Source organism: Thamnophis sirtalis, unplaced genomic scaffold (assembly GCF_051295495.1).
Source record: "Thamnophis sirtalis isolate CommonGarterSnake01/CBP01778 unplaced genomic scaffold, rThaSir2_p1.2 scaffold_3, whole genome shotgun sequence".
Taxonomy (NCBI): domain Eukaryota; kingdom Metazoa; phylum Chordata; class Lepidosauria; order Squamata; family Natricidae; genus Thamnophis; species Thamnophis sirtalis.
The window spans coordinates 48,756,370-48,779,383 of record NW_028261383.1 but is presented as its reverse complement, the minus strand read 5'-3'; the positions used below and the strand labels follow the sequence as shown (position 1 = coordinate 48,779,383).

At 38.6% G+C, this 23,014-nt stretch overlaps 1 protein-coding gene across 12 annotated transcripts in view; it reads left to right on the top strand.

Moving 5' to 3' along the window:
* FOXP1 (forkhead box P1) overlaps positions 1-23,014 on the top strand; it is a 628,729-nt gene that overhangs the window by 447,286 nt on the left and 158,429 nt on the right. For all 12 annotated transcript variants that reach the window (XR_015695877.1, XM_014054824.2, XM_087708882.1 and 9 more), the window contains one exon: positions 7,365-7,511. Coding sequence is in view for 10 of the 12 variants with exons in the window: in XM_014054824.2 (XP_013910299.2) it covers positions 7,365-7,511 (147 nt within the window). In the remaining 2 variants the exon portion in view is untranslated. The remainder of the gene's footprint in view (positions 1-7,364; positions 7,512-23,014) is intronic.

Sequence of the window (23,014 nt, the reverse complement as noted above, 5' to 3'; positions counted from 1 at the left end):
TTAAGAATATGTGTGCGCATTTGTGAAGGATGTGGGAGGGGTGGCTGATTTTCAGAAATATGCCATTGGGAAAAATAACAATGTTGGCAATTGCTTGAGGACAGTTTATTTAACTGAAAGATTAATTGCATAGAGAAGATGGAAAGGGTGACTATAGTTATTTACTCAGATGCTAGTGTAGGTGTAGGCCTGCAAAGCTCACTGTGGGAACAGTGGTCTGTTGCCTTTCCTAGTATATCAGTCTGTTTGATGACCATCAGATTTCCCAGCTCTCTGATTCTGTTTTCTTTTTCTTTTTCTGGAGAGCAAGCTTGATTATTTATCAGAAGGAAAAGGGAGTAGCTCAAGTAAATAAACATGTGGCCAAGCCCTTGTTTTCTTTGTGACCCTAAGAAATTCACGGAAATAATAAAAGCATTGTGTTTTTATTTATTTATTTTTTGTAAAAGAAAGAAAGAAACATTATGTGTTGATTTAATTTGAAGGGAGAAAAGTTTCAGTGTTTTTTTTTTCAGTGTTCCAGGGCTTCGGCTTTCTAAAAATTTACAAGGTTCTCGGGCAAAAATTAATCTGCCGCTTTGTTTACTCTTCCATTGGAATGTTTCCATAGATAACATTGCCAACTGCTTGGAACTTGAACTGGATTGATTACAATAAGGCTTGTTTCTCTACCTCCTATGAAAATGTCACTTTCTTCTTTTAACTCATCAGCTAGGTGCTGGCCTAAATGAGGATCTTTGTGGTCTTGTGGAAGGGGCGGAGTACTGATTTTTTGGAGCAAAATATCCATAGGGTACTTATGCTTTCACCCACCCACCTCAAAACCAACTGTTCTCAGTGAACATGTGGCGTTTGCAACCATGTTAAAGCATTTTTTTTTGACATGGTTCCTATGAATATTATTATACAAACTTCTGTTTTTAATGATATCTCAGGAGAATATAAGAAGGAAAAATCTTATGAACTAAATTAGTACCAAGAAAGGAAAGTATATATGGCAAAGTTAGTAGGAGCAATGTTGTATGTTTTACTGATTTCACTGAGTTACAAAAAAAGGTACAAAATGATTTTTATATTGGATATATGGATAACTAAATAGATTTGTTTAAGAATCTTACGTTATCTCTCGGATGTCACCATTGCATTAGTCTATAACATTAAATGATTAGCTTCATTCTTCTGGTAGAACCATATTGAAATGCTATAAGAAGTTTTAATAGGTTACTTTTGTCCTATTCCAGCTACCAACTTTAGCAAACAATTTATGAATCTGAGCTAACAATGTGTTATAATATTACTATGGATCCTGCTGGGAACAGATTTCTTTAACATATACTCTATAAAGGGCGAATGAACAGCAGGAATAAAGTCCAGCTAGCATTCATTCTTTTTTTCTGAAAACATTCAATTTATTTTTAATATATATGAGGTAGGCAGAATTCATAGCTTTTACAGCTGTTCGTTACAAAAATGTCCTACCTACTGAAAGCAATATAAGCTCTTCACAGAGGCCGTGTGTCTCTTTTGTATGATTTTCCTGGACTGACTGTGTCACCCATACGGCATCATCTAATAACATAGTCATTCCAGGAAGTGCTGGGAAGAAACAGCCTTTATAGATGCCTCCACATTACTATGAACATTGGCAGTTTTGTTATTCAGAAAAAAAGGATAACACCTTTATATCCAAAAATAAGTGCAACCTTGTGCAACTCTGTTTAATAACCAAATGGTATATCAGGTTTTTTATCACATAACCACAGGGACTCTGCAATGTGTATAAATCATTTAACCCAGTTGTAACTACAAGTGAGAGGAATATCTTTATTGGTAGTAAAGTGAAGTTAATATGGGCTGAGGAACTTTGTAGAATCCTTTGGTTTTTATTATGGTCTCCTGTACTATGAGACAGGAATGACTCTTTTATTGGGACAGCTTTGTCACTGTGTAAATTATGTCACTTTATCATAATTTGTGGATCAGATCAATCTAATATAACATCCAGTTTCTTTTATTAGCCAACCTGATGCCCTTAAAATGGCAACAACAGTAGGAAAGAACAAGAGGGGAACTGATTGCCTTGTCCTACTTTTGTCTCCTAGCAACTTATATTCAGTGGTATACTGTTTATAAAACTGGAGTTTTACAAACAATATACTTCATGTAGCTGCAAAGATTAATGTGACTTATCTAATCTTCTTTTAAAAAGTCTAGAAACCAATTTCTCCCAGTGAAATACAGTTAGTTTGTCAGTTAGTTATTGGATGACTTCACCTATCATTAAAGAGAGAAAAAGAAACTTCTCTTTTTCTTCACACCACCATTGTGTTATCAACATCAATTATTTTCCTTTTCAAACTCCTCCAGAACCCAGTTTCACTGAACTATTTTTGTCTTCACCAGTTGTTAAATGAAAAGTAATACTCCTTTTCTACTTGCTAATTGGTCCTTGTGCTATGTTTACTGCACAGGTTCATATTCTGCTATAAGACTCTGATGTGAAGAGAGTTATTGGTGACATTCAGTAGATAAAAGAAAACAGATGTCAAAAAGGTTGACTTGATGAAATTTTATGTACAAAAGGAGGATTTTAGATATATTATAGTTGTCAACATAGTACTAACAGACTTACTTCTTTGCAAATGTATCTACCTGAGATCTACCTAAGGAACGTTTCCGGCTTTAGGGCTGGTGCTCATCTCTGTTTTTAAGCCACAGAGCCAGCACTGTCCAAAGACATCTCCATGGTCATGGGGCCAGCATGACTCAACACCAAAGGTGCATGGAGCGCTATTACCTTCCCACCAAAGTGGTCCCTATTTTTCTACTTGTTGTGAAGTTCCCAGAAGACGACAATACAAGTGTTAACTTCTATTGTTTTACGTGCTTTCAAACTGCTAGGCTGGCAGAAGCTGGGGCAAGTAATAGGAGCTCACCCCATTATGTGGCGCTAGGGATTTGAACTGCTGAACTGCCGACCTTCAAGTCGACAAGCTCAGCGTCTTAGCCACTGATCCACCATGTCCCCTATGCATCTACCTACTCATACCCAAAATGAGTTAGTCTATGCCATTCCATGAGGAATGTTTACGGCCTTAAATATTCATAAAAAGCCCATCAATTTTTTTTTAAAAGAAGGGATTCTTTTTGAATGGATTGCATCACCCTAGTCTATAAAAATAAGCCGTTTGCAGTGACTAAAAACGTGACCTCATTTCTCATCTACAGTTTATGTGCTAAAAGAGACAGAGAGCTTACTTGAAAGCTCTTGATGCAACAGTTGACAAGCTGGATTAGAGGACAGAAGTCAGCATAATAAGAGTTGGTGACCATTAAGACTGAATGGAGATCTGACAGCTAATTTCATAAAGACCCTCTAAAATCACACACTGTCTTAGAGGATGGGAGGGTGGGTAGACAAGCCCAACGCTAGCCAACTTGCTTTCTTTTCAGTGCTCTTCCTCTTTCTTGTCTAGCTCCAGAGAAGTAATAACTGTTGATTAGCCTTTAGAATTACAGGGCAAGCAGTTGAATTTTGGGTCAAGGGTGAGCTGAAATTCTCTGAAGCAGCTGGAGAAGGTGAGAGTTAAACTGAACAATTGAAAAAACGACATGGATTGACCTTGTACTAAAGGTTACTATTAGCACTCCCCCAGTCTTTTCTACAAACATTAAGTTTAAGATGGAGAAAGGATAATATCCTCTTCTTGTGCTTTGATGAGGTGTTGTCAGCTCTCTGTGGTTTAATTTCATTATATACTCAGTGGCTCTAAATACCAGAAGTCCTGACTGTGCATGTGCCTGTAGCATCTTGGAACCCATGCAAAGTACCAAAAGGTACCACATCAACTCAGATTGTAAAAATTTAACAAAAATTGCCACCCATTCCTTTACTTTTAATTTTGAGCATCTGTTTCTCCCCCACCCACACCCTCTTTTGGCTCCAGCATCTGAATGCAATGCTCCACTAGGTTAAACAATATACAGTGCTTGTTTCTTTACAACTCCCATCATTGCCGGCACAGGCATGACCTTTGGGGACCATCTAGGCTGGCATCTTGGGAACTGTAGTCCAGTGTGTCTTGAAGGTAGAAGGTTGGGGAAATGACATTGTACTTTTCAGGATCTTTGTTTGATAATGAGCCAAAATAAAATATAAATGTGGATGCCAAGGAACGTTATAGGTATGTTATTAGAGCTTACATTTCATTGAATCTGTTACTCTGGTATCTGTGTATGGATCTCAGATGAAAATTGCTCATGACAGTGCTGCTTTTATGCCAGGTAGATCCTCTCTTTCATACTGAAAATTGTCTTTGTTCAGATATTTATAGTGTCTTTTAGAGTAGTATGTCAAAGTAGAAATAGAAACAGAACAGTCTGGATCTTTGCTAAAAAAAAATATGAGGCTTCCTTTGCTTATTATAGTTACTGGTCACTGTTCTTTTTTAATTAATAGTTGATCATATTTTCTAACCTGTGGAACTAAATAAATTCAAGAATACCATGTAATCAGCTTCAGCTTTAGCATCTCAGTGAACATATGCCGAAAGATGCTTCCCTCCCTTTTTCCATGTAGGAATCTTCCATAGGACTATTTCTTTCTTCTTTTACATTGATGAAGTCTTTACTCTTCCCACTGTTAACACCTACGCATGTACTGAACATCTCCAAGGAGACCAGGAAACCCTTGAGTCCAGCAATGGTGAATCCTCCAATGAGGCAGCAAGCAAGGGACACGTCCTTGAGGCATGTAAGCTTCCAGCTGTCCTCTTACAGGCATTAATTTCCTTCTGGCTCCTACAAGCAGGCTTTCTCCTTCATATCTGAAATGTTGGTGAGTCCTTTAGCTTCCTTGGAGTGAGCTGCGTAGGAATACACTTCATGAATCTCTTTGTTCTTTTCTCCAGTCTCCAGGTTTTATCACCTGCTACATACTCAAAAATTCCAAATGTATCTTCAGCTGTGGCACTGGCATCCCAACTCCTTTTATAGTTTCTCTTGCCACTGTTTCTTAGATCCGGCTATTGCTGATTTATTATATGGGGGGGGGTGCATTATCCCCCTGTAAACTAGGCAGGGACCTTGAATATATAGCATTCCAGTTCTTGTTTGCATTGTAAAGATAGTGCTTGTGTTGTGCTTTGACTGTTTTCATAACAGTCAAAGAGTGGATTGAATACTGAACAGCCAAAGTCACTGTTTAACAGACTTTACTTAAATATGTAAATGAATATGAGGTTATTCGAAATAACAAGGTCAATAACCTCATTAACATCACGGGCAAAAGCCAATAGCATAGATATGCAATTATTGTCTAACTCTAGTAAAAAAAAAAGTTTAATTTTTTTAATGTTAAAAGGAGTCCAGTGTCCATAGAAATACAGACTTTCCCAGTTCATTTATTTATCTTTAACATAGACAAAGTAGCAGCAAAGCAAAAAGGGTAAATGTGAGAAACTATGATCATTGGTTCACCTCCTGATCTCTTCCTAGAGATCAGGAAGAAATCAAATGTATGAACATGGCTGAACAGCACTTTTTCCAGAGTTTGCCAAGGAACAGTGATACTGTTATTTTAAATATCAGTTTCTCTGTGAGATGTTGAATGTATGTTCTTTGTGATGGCTTTAAAAGGAGGCTATTGATGTCTCGTTATAACGTGAAACAGTGACAAAATGATCTCACCAACAATTTCTATGTCAAACTGATTCTTCGCATCAGATTTTAGAATGAATGTATGTGTGTATGTATGTATGTGTGTGTGTGTATGTATATGTGTGTGTGTGTGTGTGTGTATGTATGTATGTATGTATGTATGTATGTATGTATGTATGTATGTATATGCTGGTCTTGTTGTATTTGGGTCTTTTCCTGTGTAAGATTGAGATTGTCTTGGCAACGTTTTGGCTCACTCGCTATCTTCAGGCTGGATTTTGGGCTGAAGATGGTGAGTGAAACCTCGCCGAAACGTTGCCAAGACAATCTCAATCTTACACGGGAAAAGACCCAAATACAACAAGACCAGCATACCTACACCCATGAAATACACACACACACACACACACACACACACACACACACACACACACACACACACACACACATTCAGGGGTGTAGGTATGCTGGTCTTGTTGTATTTGGGTCTTTTCCCGTGTAAGATTGAGATATATATATGAATATATATTATACACACACACACGCCAACTGACATGCTGTATTATAAAAATTCCATTCTTTTTTTTTCCCCAGTGCATTGGGATAATACTGAATTCCTTGAACAATAGGATGATAGCATTGAGAGTTGATTGAGATCATCATTATAATTCAGGTGTTTTGGCTTTGCTAAACTGCTGTTGGAATTTTATTGAGTAATTGCTGTGGGTTAATTATGTGTTGATATTAAATGGATATTATATTTTTTTTCCATTTCATTAATTTTTTGTCCATTTCTGTTATTTCCTTTTGGCTGTGTTTAATTTATTTTAATCATCACAATTTATGTAAGTCCTTTTCTGACCAGCACTGTTTTTTCCTGTTAGTGTTCTTCTTGTTGTTTGTATATTGTTAATGTAAAAAAATAACAATAAAAAACAACCTATTTCATAGACTAACCCCCCATTCTCCAAAAAGAGAGTAACTTCTAGGCCAACCTAATGGTGTTTCTTTGATGGGTTATCTCTGAAGGCATATACATACATAATGGCTGCATTCACATAGCATCTCAAATAAAAAAAAAACATGTTAATCAAACATAATTGCTGTGTTCATAGAAGTGGTTAAATCCTTATGAAGGCTTCACTTGATGGCTTCTTCATGCAACATGATCTATCAGGAAAAAAAATATAGTCCACCCTATTTTAGCCAAGCCTAGCCTCTTATGATGGAGGTGGTGGCTCAGTGGTTAAGATGCTGAGCTTGTTGATCAGAAAGGTCGACAGTTCGGCGGTTCGAATCCCTAGTGCCACGTGACAGAGTGAGCTCCCGTTACTTGTCCCAGCTTCTGCCAATCTAGCAGTTCAAAAGCATGTAAAAATGCAAGTAGAACAATAGGAACCACCTTTGGTGGGAAGTTCCGTGCTCCTTCGGCGTTTAGTCATGCCGGCCACATGACCACGGAGACGTCTTCGGACAGCACTGGCTCTTCAGCTTTGAAACGGAGATGAGCACTGCCCCCTAGAGTCAGGAACGACTAGCACATATGTGCAAGCGGAACCTTTACCTTTACTTTTCTAGCCTGTAATGAACAGAATAATAGAGTTAGAAGGCACCTTGAAGGTCTCATAGTCCAACCATCTGCTCAAGCTGGAAATGAGCATTTTGTTAAGTTAGATAGAACTAATTTACTTTATATATTTCCTCAGGCTCTTCAGGTAGCAAGACAACTTCTGTTACAGCAACAGCAGCAGCAGCAACAACAACAACAACAGCAGCAGCAGCAGCATCAACAACAACAACAAGTTAGTGGGCTAAAGTCTCCCAAGAGGAATGACAAACAGCCAGCCCTTCAGGTAAGAAATGTTATTTTTTTTAAACAGATTTGACTTGCTTGAATAAGATATGTTAAAAGGATGCAAATGGTATAAATAGTTGGAAGATTTTTTTAAATGTTTAACTTTGTTTTTGTTGATGTTCGTGACTTAAAGATGTTTGACAGCATGGTTGTGGTAGTGGAAATGAATCAGGGCTGCAAAGTCTTGAATTTTTCATCAATAAATCAAAGAACTTGTGAGGAACATGAAAAGAGCTTGGAAAGATTCAGGCAGGTATAAGATTCTGTTCTTTACGTTCCATGTAGAGCTGAAATATCACCACTCTTTGAAATCTTAAAGAGCCTCTGTCAGATAGTATAGAAAACAATAAATGGTTATATGGTCTGAATCAGAATAAGGCAGCTTCCTATGAAGGAGATTCAAAGGCAGCTTCCTATGAAGGAGATCATCAAAGGAGATCATTTCTGAAAGAAAGACCATCCAACATACACTGTTGATATGTGATATTCTGAAAAGTGGTGTATTAATTGTTCTCTTAATAAAAGGTTTGGAAAGAATAGAGAGTGTTTGGAATAAGGGCATATGACAAACCATAATCCAGAAACCACTGTTGTTTTGAAACAGAATTGTGAAATGCTATTATAAACTCATGAGACAATTTTCCAGTGAGATGATGTTTTTGCTTGGAAACTTCCAAATATTTATTATGTTTGTGAACTTTATATATTTTCAGCTGAATACTCAATATCTGTTGAGCAGTCTTTGTAGGAAACAATTTAAATTGTTTAATTCCATATTGTTATAAATCAAATCATGGGCCAATACGCTATTACGTTGGTTCAAAAAAGATAGCTGCATTAAGTAGGCGATTTGCTGTTTCGGTTTACATTTTCGAGGAAAGGTGAGTGATGTTAGTTGAATTTGGCTCAGTCAATTCAGTTTGTTTTGGTATTACTAACAGGTTCTTTCTATGAAATGGGCTGCTTTTCTTTCTAAATATTAGACGTATCCAGTGACAACAAAGATTCTAATAATCTCTCTACAGTTAACTCTAGAATCCCTTCAAAAGGCGTGAGATTAGGTACTCAGGGTTATGTGGTCTTCTGTGCTCAATATGACATTATTCAGAAACTTTCCTTCCTTGAAGTCTCCTCTGTTCACATGTTTTTGGATCATAGTCAAAGTTTATTACCAAAATGATGTGAAGTGCTTTTAGTGCTGTTTTCTTCAAAATATATAGTATATATCCAAACTCAGCACATAACATTCTATACACTGATTAGTTGTGTGGCTGATGAAACTGGAAGAGTAGGTTGCTGGCTAACAACCAGGAAGTAGCTAATATTTAGAGGGTTGGTTAGAATCCATGGGTTTGATCAAGCTTGACCTTGTGTTACTCCATTCTTTGGTTTATTGTATTTGGAAAGGAATAACTGTTTTGCTTTTTGGCAAATGCAAGTTGAAAACCATTACTATGGATGCTGAATGCTGAATCCATGCTCTTTTGCAAAAATCTCAAGAAAAAAATGTTATTTGGCCAATCCATATCTTAGCCATTTGCCTTTTAATAGACTCTTCTACTGGAGACATTTTAATGAGATAGTGTGCTGGCAAGGCCCAGTGTCAGGTACTAGAAGAAGTGCTTTGTTGTGCAGATGTCTTAAGAATTGCTCCAGAGGATGAAATATGACTGTGTTGACCTTTCAGCTATGAGCTTATTTGTCAGGATTCAAATAAGTTGAAAGGATCAAACCAAACAGTTTCCGCAGTCAGAGAGGGAATTGTGTTTCGGAGGTCAACAGCAAGGGCCACGTCACAGACTCCATAACATAGCCAATTGTTGGTACATATTAAAGTAGCGGAGCTGCTTCTGCAGTCAGAGACACAATTAAAATTCTAATTTATTAATGTATACGGAGAGCTGGTCCATCCTGTCACTCACTGATTCAAATGACTGCCCATTCTTTTTTCACCCTTGCTCCTTGAGCTTTCGCATCCTTAAACTTACTCTTGAATATAACAGAGCCTGGCAGCCCAGTGGCAAAATAAAGATGCAAGGTTTTTTTTAAAAAGGAAAAAAACAAAACTCTAAGCACGAACAATGAGTTGTTAAGAAAAACCATATAATGGAACAGAGATTCTACCTCATATTACTAGATAGTAAGTTGTATTAATAACACAGTTTGCTTCAACTTTGCCAATAGTCTGTTGTCATATTTGGTCTAAAGTTAGTGGCAAAATTTCAGTTTGATTTAGTCTTAAAACCAAAGTAGTTATTTTCCCCTATGAGCAAAATGTACTTAACGTGTTGCCCTTTCTTAAAAATATATATAATATTTTTCTTATCCTCCAGGCTAGGGCTAAAATGCCAGGAGCCCACTTGTTCAAGGTCAAAATCTTTTTCTCTGTCTTTCTCTCTGTGTGTCTCTCTTTGTCTGTCTGTCTCTCTCTCTCTCTCTATTGCTCTTCTTCCTTTTTTTTTTGTCTGAATCTGGTATTATTCTTGTTTATTTATTGTCTTTATAATGTTGTACGGCTAGCCCCCAGAGTCCTTCATGGTTGAGTGGCCTAAAACTGAAATAAATAAACAAATAACTCACAAAGCAATAATGTTTGCTGAGAGCCTTCTTGAGAGATAAAATTTGGGAGTTGTATTTCCTGTTGTTAAATGGATGCTACTAAATGTCATTTTTTCCCTAAAGTTTATAGTATGATTTTAGATCTTTACATCTCAGTCATGGGTATATTTCCTAGCCATGCTTCTGTTTGCTTGTAAGTTTGGAAAAAAACTAAAACATTATTCTTGATTGGGAAATGTTTGTTAGGATGTGTAAGACAACTTTCTGAGAGTTCTTGCCCCTGTACCTCTGAACAGGAAAGTTGGACCATTTAGATAGATAGATAGATACACACACACACACAGACACACACACACACACACACAATAATTTATGGTCACTAAAGGATATTGAAAAGTGAGGTCTCACTCTGTCTAATTTAATATTAGTAGGACATTGAGCAAATGGGCAAAACCTCAAGCATACAATTGAATAATTTCTCACATTCCTAACATTTTACTTCCTGATTGAAATTGTCAGAACAGTATATATATCAGTGCTATGGCTATATCTCCATTGAGTCTGACATCATAAAATCTGCTTTAATATCTTCTGATAAAGAAGATAAGCTTGACCTTGTTTGCTGTTGGAAATAACATTCCATCACATTTAATATACTTTATTAGTATTTTCTTAAGAGGTGACTTGTTCTTATGGTTTGCTCTTCATCCAAATCAATATTTAGTAATTAATATATAACTAGCATATATACTTTTGTATATTATTTGCCTCTGATGTCAGAGAGTAATATTATTTGGTACACAATAATGTGGAATTAATTTATTTTAATATTAATTTTAATATCCAGAAGTTGGAAAGATAAAGAAAGAAAAAACTGCAAAAACAAAGTTAATAAAAAATATGAACTTTATGTACATGCTAATTCTTCTCAAGGAAGGCTTATAGAAGTGGGAACAATTATTTTACTAGTTTGGTTTATCCTTGACATTTAAATTTTCACCTGGCCCTTATTTATGTCTGCAATACCAATTGCCTGAGTGCAGGAAATTCAATAAATGGCTTAAAATAGGAAGAAAACTCATACAGGAGAAATAATAACTATTTAGATCTTTAAAAGCTGACTGACTGCTTTTAGATACACAAATATAAACATAAAAATACAGAGTTGGAATGGATTTTTTCTTCTTTTTCTTATATTTTTATTCCACCAATTTGAGAGTCAAGAAAAAAAACTTGCACTTCAAGGGAACATGAATGGAAAGAAAGGCTATAGAAAAGAAGGTGTTCTGGCCTAGGCTTCCCAAAAGCATGGAGCAAACTCCTTGTCTCGACAAAAAACCCCTTTTATTAATTTACTGTGAATTCTGCTCATTCATATCCAGCAAAGTTTTCAAGGGAGAATTTACAGTCACAGACCTTATCTGGCTTGGAGAATTGACAGGGCAATATCTGTAAAACTTGGCAAGGAGTCTTGGAGAGTCACAAACCAATTAAGTGAACTAATTGTCTCCTGCAAACTCCACTCCCCTTTCGCTCTTCTTTTATTTCCTCTGGGAGGGGCCATTCATTGTCTACCTGTGGACTTACTCCTAAGTCAATCCCTGCTCTTTAGCTGTTTCCTTTGTCTGGCAACTCTGGGCATCCGCACACTAGGAACAGGCTCCAGCTATTCGTCTGCCTCATTGATGTCTGCCTCTGAAAGCAGCTGTTAACTGGCTTAAGGCTCTGGCCCCCTTCTCTGCCTCTGACACAGAGCCCTCATAAGAGCCTTCCCCAGACTCCAGGACTGGCCCATCTTCCTCCCGAACCTCCTCACTGTCCCAATCTGCTCCACTGGCAGGCCACGACAGAAGGAAAGACTAGAGAATAACCCAAATAAAGTAAACTTTAAATGAGCATTTGTACCTAATTTGAATCAGTATATTCTTCCATAATGCTGAAGTGACAAGGAGTTTATTGATACCTGCTACACAACTGCAATTGTCTTGTAAGGGGAGGGAGGCATTGAAGTTTGTTGGGGAGGAAGAACCTCAAGATATGCCATCAGAAGTTAGTTTTGGCAGGAACGAACAGGCCATCCCTCTAGAATAATAAGAGAACAAAGCAAGCAGAAAGAACATGCTTTTCAGAGCCACGGAGTGCTCAAATAAGGGAATCAAGCAGAGTTCTTGCCCTATCAACAAACCAGGAATACCATCCAACAGCACTAGAACTTTAATGAGAAGAGGACATAAAAGAAGAGATAGAATAGAGTGCTTGAAAGCAAAACTTGTAGTGTTTTATGAAGGGCCACACCCTTGCAGAGTCACTGTTTATAGTCTGGCCCCAAGGAATGAACATTGAGGCAATCACACTCGTGTTTTTAATAAAAATTGAGTGATCAAGCAAAGCCTGATATCATGTGGCTAGAAAAATTACAAAAGAAATTTGCGAGCAAATGAAAGTACTTCACCAGCATTACTTAATTCATTAGAAATTCAGTTTGCTACCTCACTATCAGATAAAATTGTGTGGTTACGAAGTACAAAATTTAAACAGGGAATTGAACAGAACATTGCTGCAAGCATTGAAGATTTTCAGAAACAATGTAGAAGTCAAGATAATTGAAAGGAAAGATCTGAAACTCATGTCCTCAAAACCTTTCATTTCTTTTGAAAATGTATAAATGACATTTCACTATAAAGTTGGGTTTCTGGTAGCAATTAAAAAAAATCAAGAAAAAGAGTTATATCTACAACAGCCTATGGTTGCATGTACTGGAAATTTAGGAACAGATTATTTTGCTACTTATAAGTAAATTTTTTCCAGCCTATCATGCAAAAAACATATACTGGTGAAAACCAAACTTGTACATCAAACCTAGTCTTTAAAAAATAGTTAAAATGTAATGTAGTTGAAGAATGCAGACTGGGGAATAGGACCAGGTGGAAAAACCATTGAATTGCCTCGAGAAATCAGTTTAATTACTTTAAAAATCAAAACAATTCATTAATTAATGGAAACATTACAAAATGCTTTCAAACGTTGCTCCCATTTTTAAAAAACATTGCAATCAGTTACTTGTAAGCACTGAGTTGTCACCTTAAAGTTAGGGTGTCAAACTCAAGGCCAAGGGGCAAGATCCAGCTTGCGCGGTGCTTGGATCTGCCCTCAGGGCCACCCTGAAAACAGAGAAGGACTGGCCCGCAATGCCCCTGCCAGCGAAAACAGAGCCTAAGAGGGCCGCATGTGAGTCCTTCCAAGCTCTGTTTTCACTGGAAGAGGGTTGCAGGAAGCCGTCGCAGCCGAAAATGGAGCTAGGGAGCCCGTTTTCTCTGGCAGAGTGCTCGGGCTACTAAAGGGGCCCCTGACACAAATGGTTGTACCCACCCTGACCATGCCCACTCCACCCCACCACCCTGAGATCAAACACAACCCTGATGTGGCCCTCAATGTAATCGAGTTTGATACCCCTGCCTTAAAGTATAAGTAGGTTCATGTGGATATTGGTGGCACTTCAAATTCAACCGATGCAGATGAATACGTTCAATTATGAAAGTACATGCACTAGTAATCCTATTTTTTTACTGTTCTTTTTCTTGAGTTGTAATTGGTTCTTTTTGCTCATACAAATACTATCCCTTTCTTTTACTGAAGAAATTCCAGGACAAAATGACAGTAGAATTTCCTTCCCTTCCTGCCAAAAAGATGAAACCAATTCCATATAAGTGTTTTTTCTCTGGCTACTAGATGTATCAGTCTGATCATTTTTTGTCAGGTGTGGGTCCACAACTGGCTGACTAACAAGTTGGAGAATAGTTATCCGGAAGGTCCTGCAATAATTTTATCAATATTTTTCATATTAATCTAGATAACAGGATTGGATTGCTTATCAGTTTGTGGATTAGACTAAATTGGGAGGTCAACACCGAGAATAACCAAACAAGATTGCAATCTAATATGGAAGGTTTAGAAAACTGGACTGAGAGGAACAAGATGTCTCTCAAGAGAAAAAAAAATAAAAATTGTTATATTTAAGGAGAAAAAATTGGGGATGTATACAAGATGGCGGATTAAAGATTTGGAAAGAGGTCTTAGGTATGGTCATTAACACCATGCTGAACATGTGTCAACAATCTGAGAATGGCTGGTAGATTGGCTAACAGAATTCTGGTCTGTATTAGAAGAAGCATTTTATCACTGACTTATAGGTGGAATTAAAAAGCAGAGATGGAAAAAAGAGAAACTGATGGAAATTATGGACTTAAAAATGAATGAGGATGACATTGAAAAACATATGTAAATAACAAATTAAATGAATACTCTGGATTATTGATTTATACTTGATTTACAAGAGGGTGTTGATGGGGTTGCTATGCTTGAAGTACAAAAAGGGCCTGACAAAGATGATCAGATGAATTTTTAGAGAAGAGACAAAGAGAGCATGAGAAGGCATGTGCTAGAATTTTATTTGAGGAATAAAGATCATTTACAGAAGGAAGGAAGAATACAGAATTGGCTTACTTGATCAAAATTAAAATAATAGGTTGCTATTCTACGATCCTGTAATAATCTTCCTAGGAGGTAGCAACCTCAAAGGTAGAGAGTAGATATGGCTAGAGTATGTTTTTTTTTAAAAACTTCATCATTTGAAGGATAACTGTAGTTTGAACTAAATATTGTTTCCCAAATTCTGGAGACCTCATAAGATTCCCGTGGCAATTCTTTCTCCAACCACTGGATGGAGCATATTATTTATCATCTATCAACTGGGATATGTTCTTCCTAGGATCTACACCAGGGGTAGTCAACGTTTTTATATACCTACCACCCACTTTTGTATCTCTGTTAGTAATAAAATTTTCTAACCGCCCACCGGTTCCACAGTAATGGTGATTCTTAAAGTAGGGAAGTCAATTAAATTTTAAAAAGGAAAGTGCTTCAATATCGGACAAAACCCATACCGCCCACCATGAAAGCTGGAACGCCCACTAGTGGGCGGTAGGGACCAGGTTGACTACCACTGATCTATACATCCACAACGTAGAAGTAGAAGCTTCGTCTATTCTGTCTATGTTCTGCAACAACTAGAATTTCAACTATCACTTTCTTTGTTGATATCTCATGGAGTGAAGGTTTAATGAAGTGCAATCACCTTACTTTCCAGTATTTTAGATGGATAGCAATATTTAACAATAAAAAAAGATTCAATTTTTTTCTAGTAAATTTATAAGCTTTATAGTAAATACTATATCTGGAGTATATTATTTGGCTGTTGGTTGGTATATTGGATATGATTTAATTTATGCCAATTGTATATTATTATAACTTCTTAAGTCAATATTTAAAATTTCCTAAAACTGAAGAAGATAAAAATTCACCCCATATCAAATTAACCTCACTGTTTTGAAAGCCTCTAATAAAAATTATTAGTATTCATAAAGTGGTTAAATGAACATTTCTGAATGTGATTAGAAACTGATTTTGGCTGGTTTAGTCTCCTTATGAGACATTCCGCTCTGCTGAGTGCTAAGTTGTCTCTTTTGGGCCCTGATGCTCAAAACACAGGAGGTTGTTTTACAGTCTCCTCATGAGGAGCTGCCATTCAGAGCACTCTTGGGCGATCTCCCATTCTGTCCTCTGGAGAGATTTGAAGGACCGATATACTTTACTGTCTTTTGTTCTTCACATGTTATGGAGACATCTTCAATCAGCCACAACTCACAACTGAAGCTAGGTGCAATTTAATTAAACTTTAAATTGCTAAATTATTTAAAATTATTATGGATAGAACAACAATTTTTGGAACAGTAGTGAGGCACACTGATAACACTTTGGGGGTCACTTCTGTGTGTAAAATTGCATATTGTGCATATGCAGATAGGTCAGTTCAGGGGTAGGTTTCAACCGGTTCGCGGCGGTCCCCGCGAACCGGTTAGTCGGCGAACCCGGAAGTAAGTAACTTCCGGGAACGGCGAAGGGCCCACCCACCCACCCACGCTCCTTACCGGTCTTTGAAGGCTTCTGCACTTCCACGCAGGCGTATGGCACATACGTGCACAAGGATGTGCACGGTTGGAACGGGATTAGCAACCCACCCCTGGGTCAGATGTAGGCAAGATAGCAAACTTAATAGCACTGTCAAAGCTGTCTTCTGTGATGCAATTAGGACAAACTCAACTGATTCACATGGTCCTTAGATTTTCTGTTTTTAGCATTTGATTTTGAAAGGCTCAGAGTTATTCCACTGAAACCCCACATTGTTTAAACAGAATCTGGCCAATACTGAATTACCTGAGGGTGATTTTAATAAGTAAATTTGTATCAAATTGTAATTATTGACAATTATCAACATTAAATGATTCCATGAAATTGACACTAAAATTAACTAAGTATTTTGCATAAAAAACATGTGAGCCTGAAACTTCCCTCGAAGTTTCCTTCACTTCTCTAGGGTGGAGGATATCCCACAAAGTCAGTCAGATACTGAGTTAGGCTTCATATAATATGGAAAGTTTTGAAAATGTATGAAAAACAGCTTAATAAAACAGTTTTTTTCTCAATGCAATGAGAAAGCAATTAATAACTGTGTGACTGTAAATTAAATAGGGGTTTACATCAATAGAATCACTCATTTTGGGCGCTGCTACTAGGTTTTTTTATGAGTCATATTCTAAGGATAGGTGTTAATCAACTTCTGAAGAATATTTTTTGCCACACCTTGAGCCATTGAGTGGGTGGCACACAAAGTTAACAAATAAATAAATTACTGTAGCAGGCATTGTTAAGGCAAATCACACCTGTTTTATCTGCTCTCACAAGAAGCTGCCTGTTGAGTTCCTGCATGAATGAGTGCTTTGTACTTGTTTCCTTCACTGCTGGAGCTTTCCCCTGATGAGTAACTTGCACAGACAGACTAATGTAATCTTGTTTGATGTAAATAATTCTCAGTCTTCCACATTACTATTGGAATCAAGCTAGGAGGACCAGCCAACTTACAAAATTCTAGAAGCATCATAATATCCAAAAATTATAACGAAGTTCAATAGAAAACCCAGCTTTAAAATGAAAATGGTATTGTGGTGATTGGAAAACACACAAACACACACACACACACACACACACACACACACACACAAACACAGAGGGAGGAAGGGAGGGGGGGAGAGAGAGGTGTTTCTCTGTGCATTTGTGTATTGCAGCTGACATTTACAATTCACTTTTGTATATCTATTATATTATAAACCTAGGTTATTTTTAAGTAAATTCATTTTGAATTGTATAAATACCAGATTGCTATTTATACAATTGTCCTACTCTAAGCATACCTTTGTATTCATTACAAAGAGTATAAAAGAAGAAAACAAATGAAACATACTTCGCTGGTCAGAAATGTTTAAATTGCTGACAAAATGACATCTGTAATTAAGAGTGCTTCTGCCATTTTTACCTAGTGGTTTACACCTACAGTGTTGAAAAAGAGAGTAACTCCCATCTTGCTAATTACCATTATCACTGAAATGGTAGGGTTTGAGTCATTAGTTCCATGTGCATTTAATTAGAGGAAGGCTGAAATTGGATTTAACTTATTACTTTTTCATGGATCACTTTCTTGTCATCACTTCAAATTGGATTGCAGCCCCAGGTAACTAATTATGAGAGCCACAGGATCAAGAGTGAAAAAAGGTAATTAAGAATAACACAGTTGGACCCTTGCTGATAGTCCACTTGTACTTTAGGAAAAAAATAGAGAATATTTTGCAGTATTATAGACTGCAGAGTTATGCAACATTACTGAGAATCATGGGAGCTTGACACCACCTATAGTGGTTTATATGATGTACAGCTGGGTTGAAGATCTTGTATCAACATGGTTCCACAACCAGTCCCTAATACCAAGATTAAACTTGTAAAAGCAACAGATTGGTGGTAGGCATGAGGCATTTCAGCATTCGTAGTCAAAAATCTTGATGAGTATACTTACATCAAAACTGTCAAAATTCATAACTGTTCTGTAATAATACATATATGGAAAAGATTTCCATCAGGAGATGGAGTTAGATAAGAGACAGCAGAGTCCATAACTGCATTGTGGGGAGAGGAAGAGGCTCAGAAAAGACCCTCCCTTGGATAGTAAAGGTGATTGTGTGAGATTTGTTCTTTCAGACTTGCAAAAATATGTTATTGTAGCTTTACAATGGCTGTGTTACCTTCTGGTCTACCTGGTAAGGCTGACAGTTCTCTGCTATACGGAATATAAATATGGAGGATATAGTCCTAGTCCATTGCAGTCCACTGATGCCTAAGGTATCATTGTGTAGTTGGTTCATTTTATATTTCGCTGTGTTGTGCTTTTTCATGTTTGTGCTTCTTAGACACTGTAATTCTGTCTGCAGCTTCAGATTTTATTTTCCTGCATGGCAACATCACCAACTAGACATCCTGAAGGCTTCAATTCAGTACTGCAAAAGATACTCAGCTTTTCCTCCTTAGGATATTGCATGCCATTTCAGAGGCCCATCATCTGGCATTATGTCATTCAGTCACTTCATATTTTCTATCCATGTTGTTTTCTTGGTCAAATACAGAGCATTGTAAAATTATCTCTGGTATGAAATGGTGCCTTTATGATTGTCATAGTTTGTTGTTACCTGTCAATCAACCTTTTATTACAATCAAAAGACCTGCAAAATACCGTATTTTCACGACCATAAGCCGCACTAAAAATCCTAAATTTTGATCCAAAATCGGCAGTGCGGCTTATAACCCGGTGCACTTTATATGTGGAAAAAGATCTCCCAGCTGCTTTGCTCCTCGCGACTGCAATAGATGTCCAGAGGCGGCTTTTGGGGCTGGTGGGGATTGGATTTCCGGCTCGGTGGCCCCTGTCGCTTCTGGACGTCTGTTACGGTTGTGGGGAGCCGAGGAGAGTGTGGGGGGGAGCGCGCGGCGGTTCTTGGCGCTCCGGGAGGCGGGAGAGGCGCGCGGTTTGGTTTCTCCTCCCTGGGCGTCGCGGCGGCGGCCCCGGGCGCGCCGATCCCCGTGTTTTTCGCATCGGGGCATGCTCTTGCAGCACGCCCCGATGCGAAAAACACAGAGATCGGGCAACGTCCAGGGAGGAGAAATCAAACCGCGCGCCTCTCCCGCCTCCCGGAGCGCCAAGAACCGTCGCGCGCTCCCCTCTACACTCTCCTCGGCTCCCCACAACGTCCAGAAGCGACAGGGGCCACCGAGCCGGAAATCCAATCCCCACCAGCCCCAAAAGCCGCTTCTGGACATCTGTGGCTCCCGGCGCTCCAGGAAGCACCGAAAGCAGCTGGGAGAGGCGCGCGGCTTGGTTTCTCCTCCCTGGACGCCGCAGCAGCAGCCCCAAACTCACCGATCCCAGTGCCTTTCGCATCGGGGCGCGCTGCAAGAGCATGCCCCGATGCGAAAAACACAGAGATCGGTGAGCCCGGGGCCGCCGCTGCGACGTCCAGGGAGGAGAAACCAAGCCGCGCGCCCCTCCCAGCCGCCCTCGGCGCCCCCCGGAGCGCCAAGAACCCTCGTGCCGCTCCTCGCGATGTCCAGAAGCGTCGGGAAATGTGCGGCTTATAACCCGGTGCGCTTTATATGTGGAAAAAGTTAAAAAAATTAACGTTAATTGATACTGCGGCTTTTAATCCGGTGCGGCTTTTGGTCGTGAAAATACGGTACCATTAAATAAAAAAAACAATATTAAAACAAAAAACTGAAAAAGGGATGAAAACAATAAATGGACAAATGTGGCAAACTAAATCTATTGCAATATAAAACACTGTAATAATGAGCGAGATGCCCATTAAAATTGGTTTGTGGCATTGGTTATCTCCTGATGGATTTTACATGCTATTGCACAGAACCTGGCCATTGTATATTACCATATTTTTCGGAGTATAAGACGCACCTTTTTCCTTCAAAAAAAAAAAAGAGGCTGAAAAACTGGGTGCGTCTTATATACTGAATACAGCATTTTTTGTCTTCTGAAACCCCACCCCCCTTCACCAAAATGGCTGTGCAGAGCCTGTAGGAGGCTGTCAGAGAGCTCCTGGGGGCTGGGGAGGGCAGAAATGAGTAAAAAAGAACCATTTTTGCTCAATTTTGTCCCCCTTCCACTAGGCCCCAGGAGTACTCTATAAGCCTCCTAAAGGCTATGCATGTAATTTTTTCACAAAAAAATGAGCCCATTTTTGTGAAAATGGGCCATTTTTTGCTCGGTTTTGTGGGGCCCCACCCCCCAGGAGACCTCTGCAAGCCCCCTAAAGACTATTCATGCCTCTTTTTTGTTTTTGGAGAAAAAAAACAGGCCCATTTTTCACAAAAATGGGCCATTTGGGGGAGATTTGCAGAATGCAATTTTTTTTTAAAAAAATGCCTCTTCAAACCTTGGTGCGTCTTATACTCTGAAAAATACAGTACTAGTAGGATAGCTATCTGAAGGCAGCAGCAAGATATTAAATTGTCCAGTGCACCTTAGATATTTCTGCAAAAATTGTGAAATATAACTAATATGAATGTCTATAGCAGGAGTGTCATTACGTGACAAATCACGACTTTCCCCCGTCACTAAAATGGAGCTGGCCATGGCTAGCATGTGACACATCCAGCCCGCGGGCCACAAGTTTGACATCCCTGGTCTATAGTATAGGCACTGAAAAAGTTCATTTACTGTTGCTTTTACGTGTCCAGAGTGCCAGGAACATTGTCTTTCTGCATAAGGGATCTTCCTATATTAGCCAAGGACAGCTGAGGGAAAGGTTTGACATTATGCCATGGCCGAGGTAGCGCAGTGGTTAGAGTACAGTACTGCAGCCACTCCAGCTGACTGTTAGCTGCAGTTTGGCGGTTCAAATCTCACCGGCTCAAGGTTGACTCAGCCTTCCATCATTCCGAGGTGGGTAAAATAAGGACCCAGACTGTGGGGGCAATATGCTGACTCTGTAAACCGCTTAGAGAGGGCTGAAAGCCCTATGAAGCAGTATATAATTCTAACTGCTATTGCTATAATGATTTGGTGCTTCAAGTTTTGTTAAGTTATATGGGAGGCAGAGTATGCATTTGGTTCAATGGTGATAAAGATTGGGAACTGGGCTACTTCCATTTAAGGCTGAGTCTGCTATTTAATGAGTGCTTGAACTGATTGTATCTCATACGGAACTGATTGTATCTCATACGGAACAGATGCCCTAGAGAGAAGTCCAAGGATGAAATTTTAGAATCATCTCTCATATTAGTAGGGGAAGGCCAAGAGGAAAAAGAGAAAGTCTAAGCCAGTAGCTTATGGTTATTTACATCTTAGCCTCTAAATTCATGAAGCCTATCTATAGTCTTGGGTTAGCATTAGAAACAAATTTGACTTGAAGGACCAATCTTAAGAATTTGGATTGAACAAATTGTAATGGTGCAAAATTGCAGAAGGGGGCACTGTAAAGAGGTTGGGCTATTGGCTTGGCTTCAAAGAATTTCTAGTGCTGCAGGAATGTAATAGCCATCTCAGTCTTGAGGAATTTAAGAATGACCAATGAGCTTCTCTGTACATTTTCAGCAATGTAGTCCCCATAGGATTCGCTATGGTTGCTAGAAAGTAGAACTACTCCCAGGTATTTGAAATAAGACGACTTGCTCAGTCTTGTAAACATCTATTCTCCAAAAATGATTGTCCAGCAAATGCCATAATTTTGGTTTCTTTTAGTTGACCTCTAACTGTTCTTCCTTGCAATTCTGTGCTAATGCTCCTTTAGGGTCAAGAGGTGCTTTTGAGAGTATTGCTGCATTGTCTGCATAGAGTAAAACAGAGATATGTCTTTCAGCTAGTTTTGGGAAGTGAAACTTCATATTGAGATAATGATCCACCATAGAGTTGAAACAAAAATTTAGTAAGAGGGAGGCCAATATGCAGCCCTGCTTTATGCCTTTGTCAGTTCCAGTGATGCTGTTAAGATGGTCCTGAGACTTAATTCTTACTTTGAGCATTCTATTTACTTCATATTAGGTGACGTAAACAACAGTCAATCAAGGAGGCTTTCAGTTTTCCCCATAGTTTGGTTCATGATATGAAATCAAAAGCTGCTTCGTGGTCTACGAAGGTGGCATAAAGAGCAATAGTGTTTCAGAGGAGCATTTTTCAATGAGATGTTGGAACTATAAGCACTAGTCGGTGATGGATTGTCCTTCCCTAAATCCAATTTGCTGTTCTGCAAATATGTTTTCTTCTTCCAGCCAATCCTGGAGTTTTCATTGTAGACGTCTTGCATAAAAGTTTGCTAATTGTGTTGCGGTTGATCAGTCTATAATTGGCAGAGTCATCCTTTCCTCCCTTTTTGTATATTGGTTATTATTTATTTATTTATTTATTTATATCCTGCCTTTTATTATTACAAATAACTCAAAGTGTCAAACATATCCAACACACATTCCACACAACAACAACCTAGTGGGATGAGTTGATTTGAGAGAGAGGAACTGGACCAACGTCACCCAGTGGGCTTCCATGGCTAACGTTAGCAATAGCACTTAGACTTATATACTGCTTTACAGTGCTTTACAGCCCTCTCTAAACGGTTTCAGAGTCAGCATATTGCCCTCAACAATTTTGGTCCTTATTTTACCCACCTCGGGAGGATGGAAGGCTGAGTCAACCTTGAGCCTGGTCAGATTTGAACTGCCAAATTGCAGATAGCTGGCTGTCAGCAGAAGTAGCCTGCAGTACTGCATTCTAACCACTGCGCCACCCTGACTAAACTAAAACTCATAATCTCCACTTTTTTTAATCTGGTAACTTAACCACTTACACCAATTAGTCTTATGACTATATCAAATAGATAGATAGATAGATAGATAGATAGATGATAGATAGATAGATGATAGATAGATAGAAGTTTATTTATATGCCGCCCTTTTCCCTGGGGGGACTCAGGGCGGCTCACAATCCAAAAGGGAGGGGGA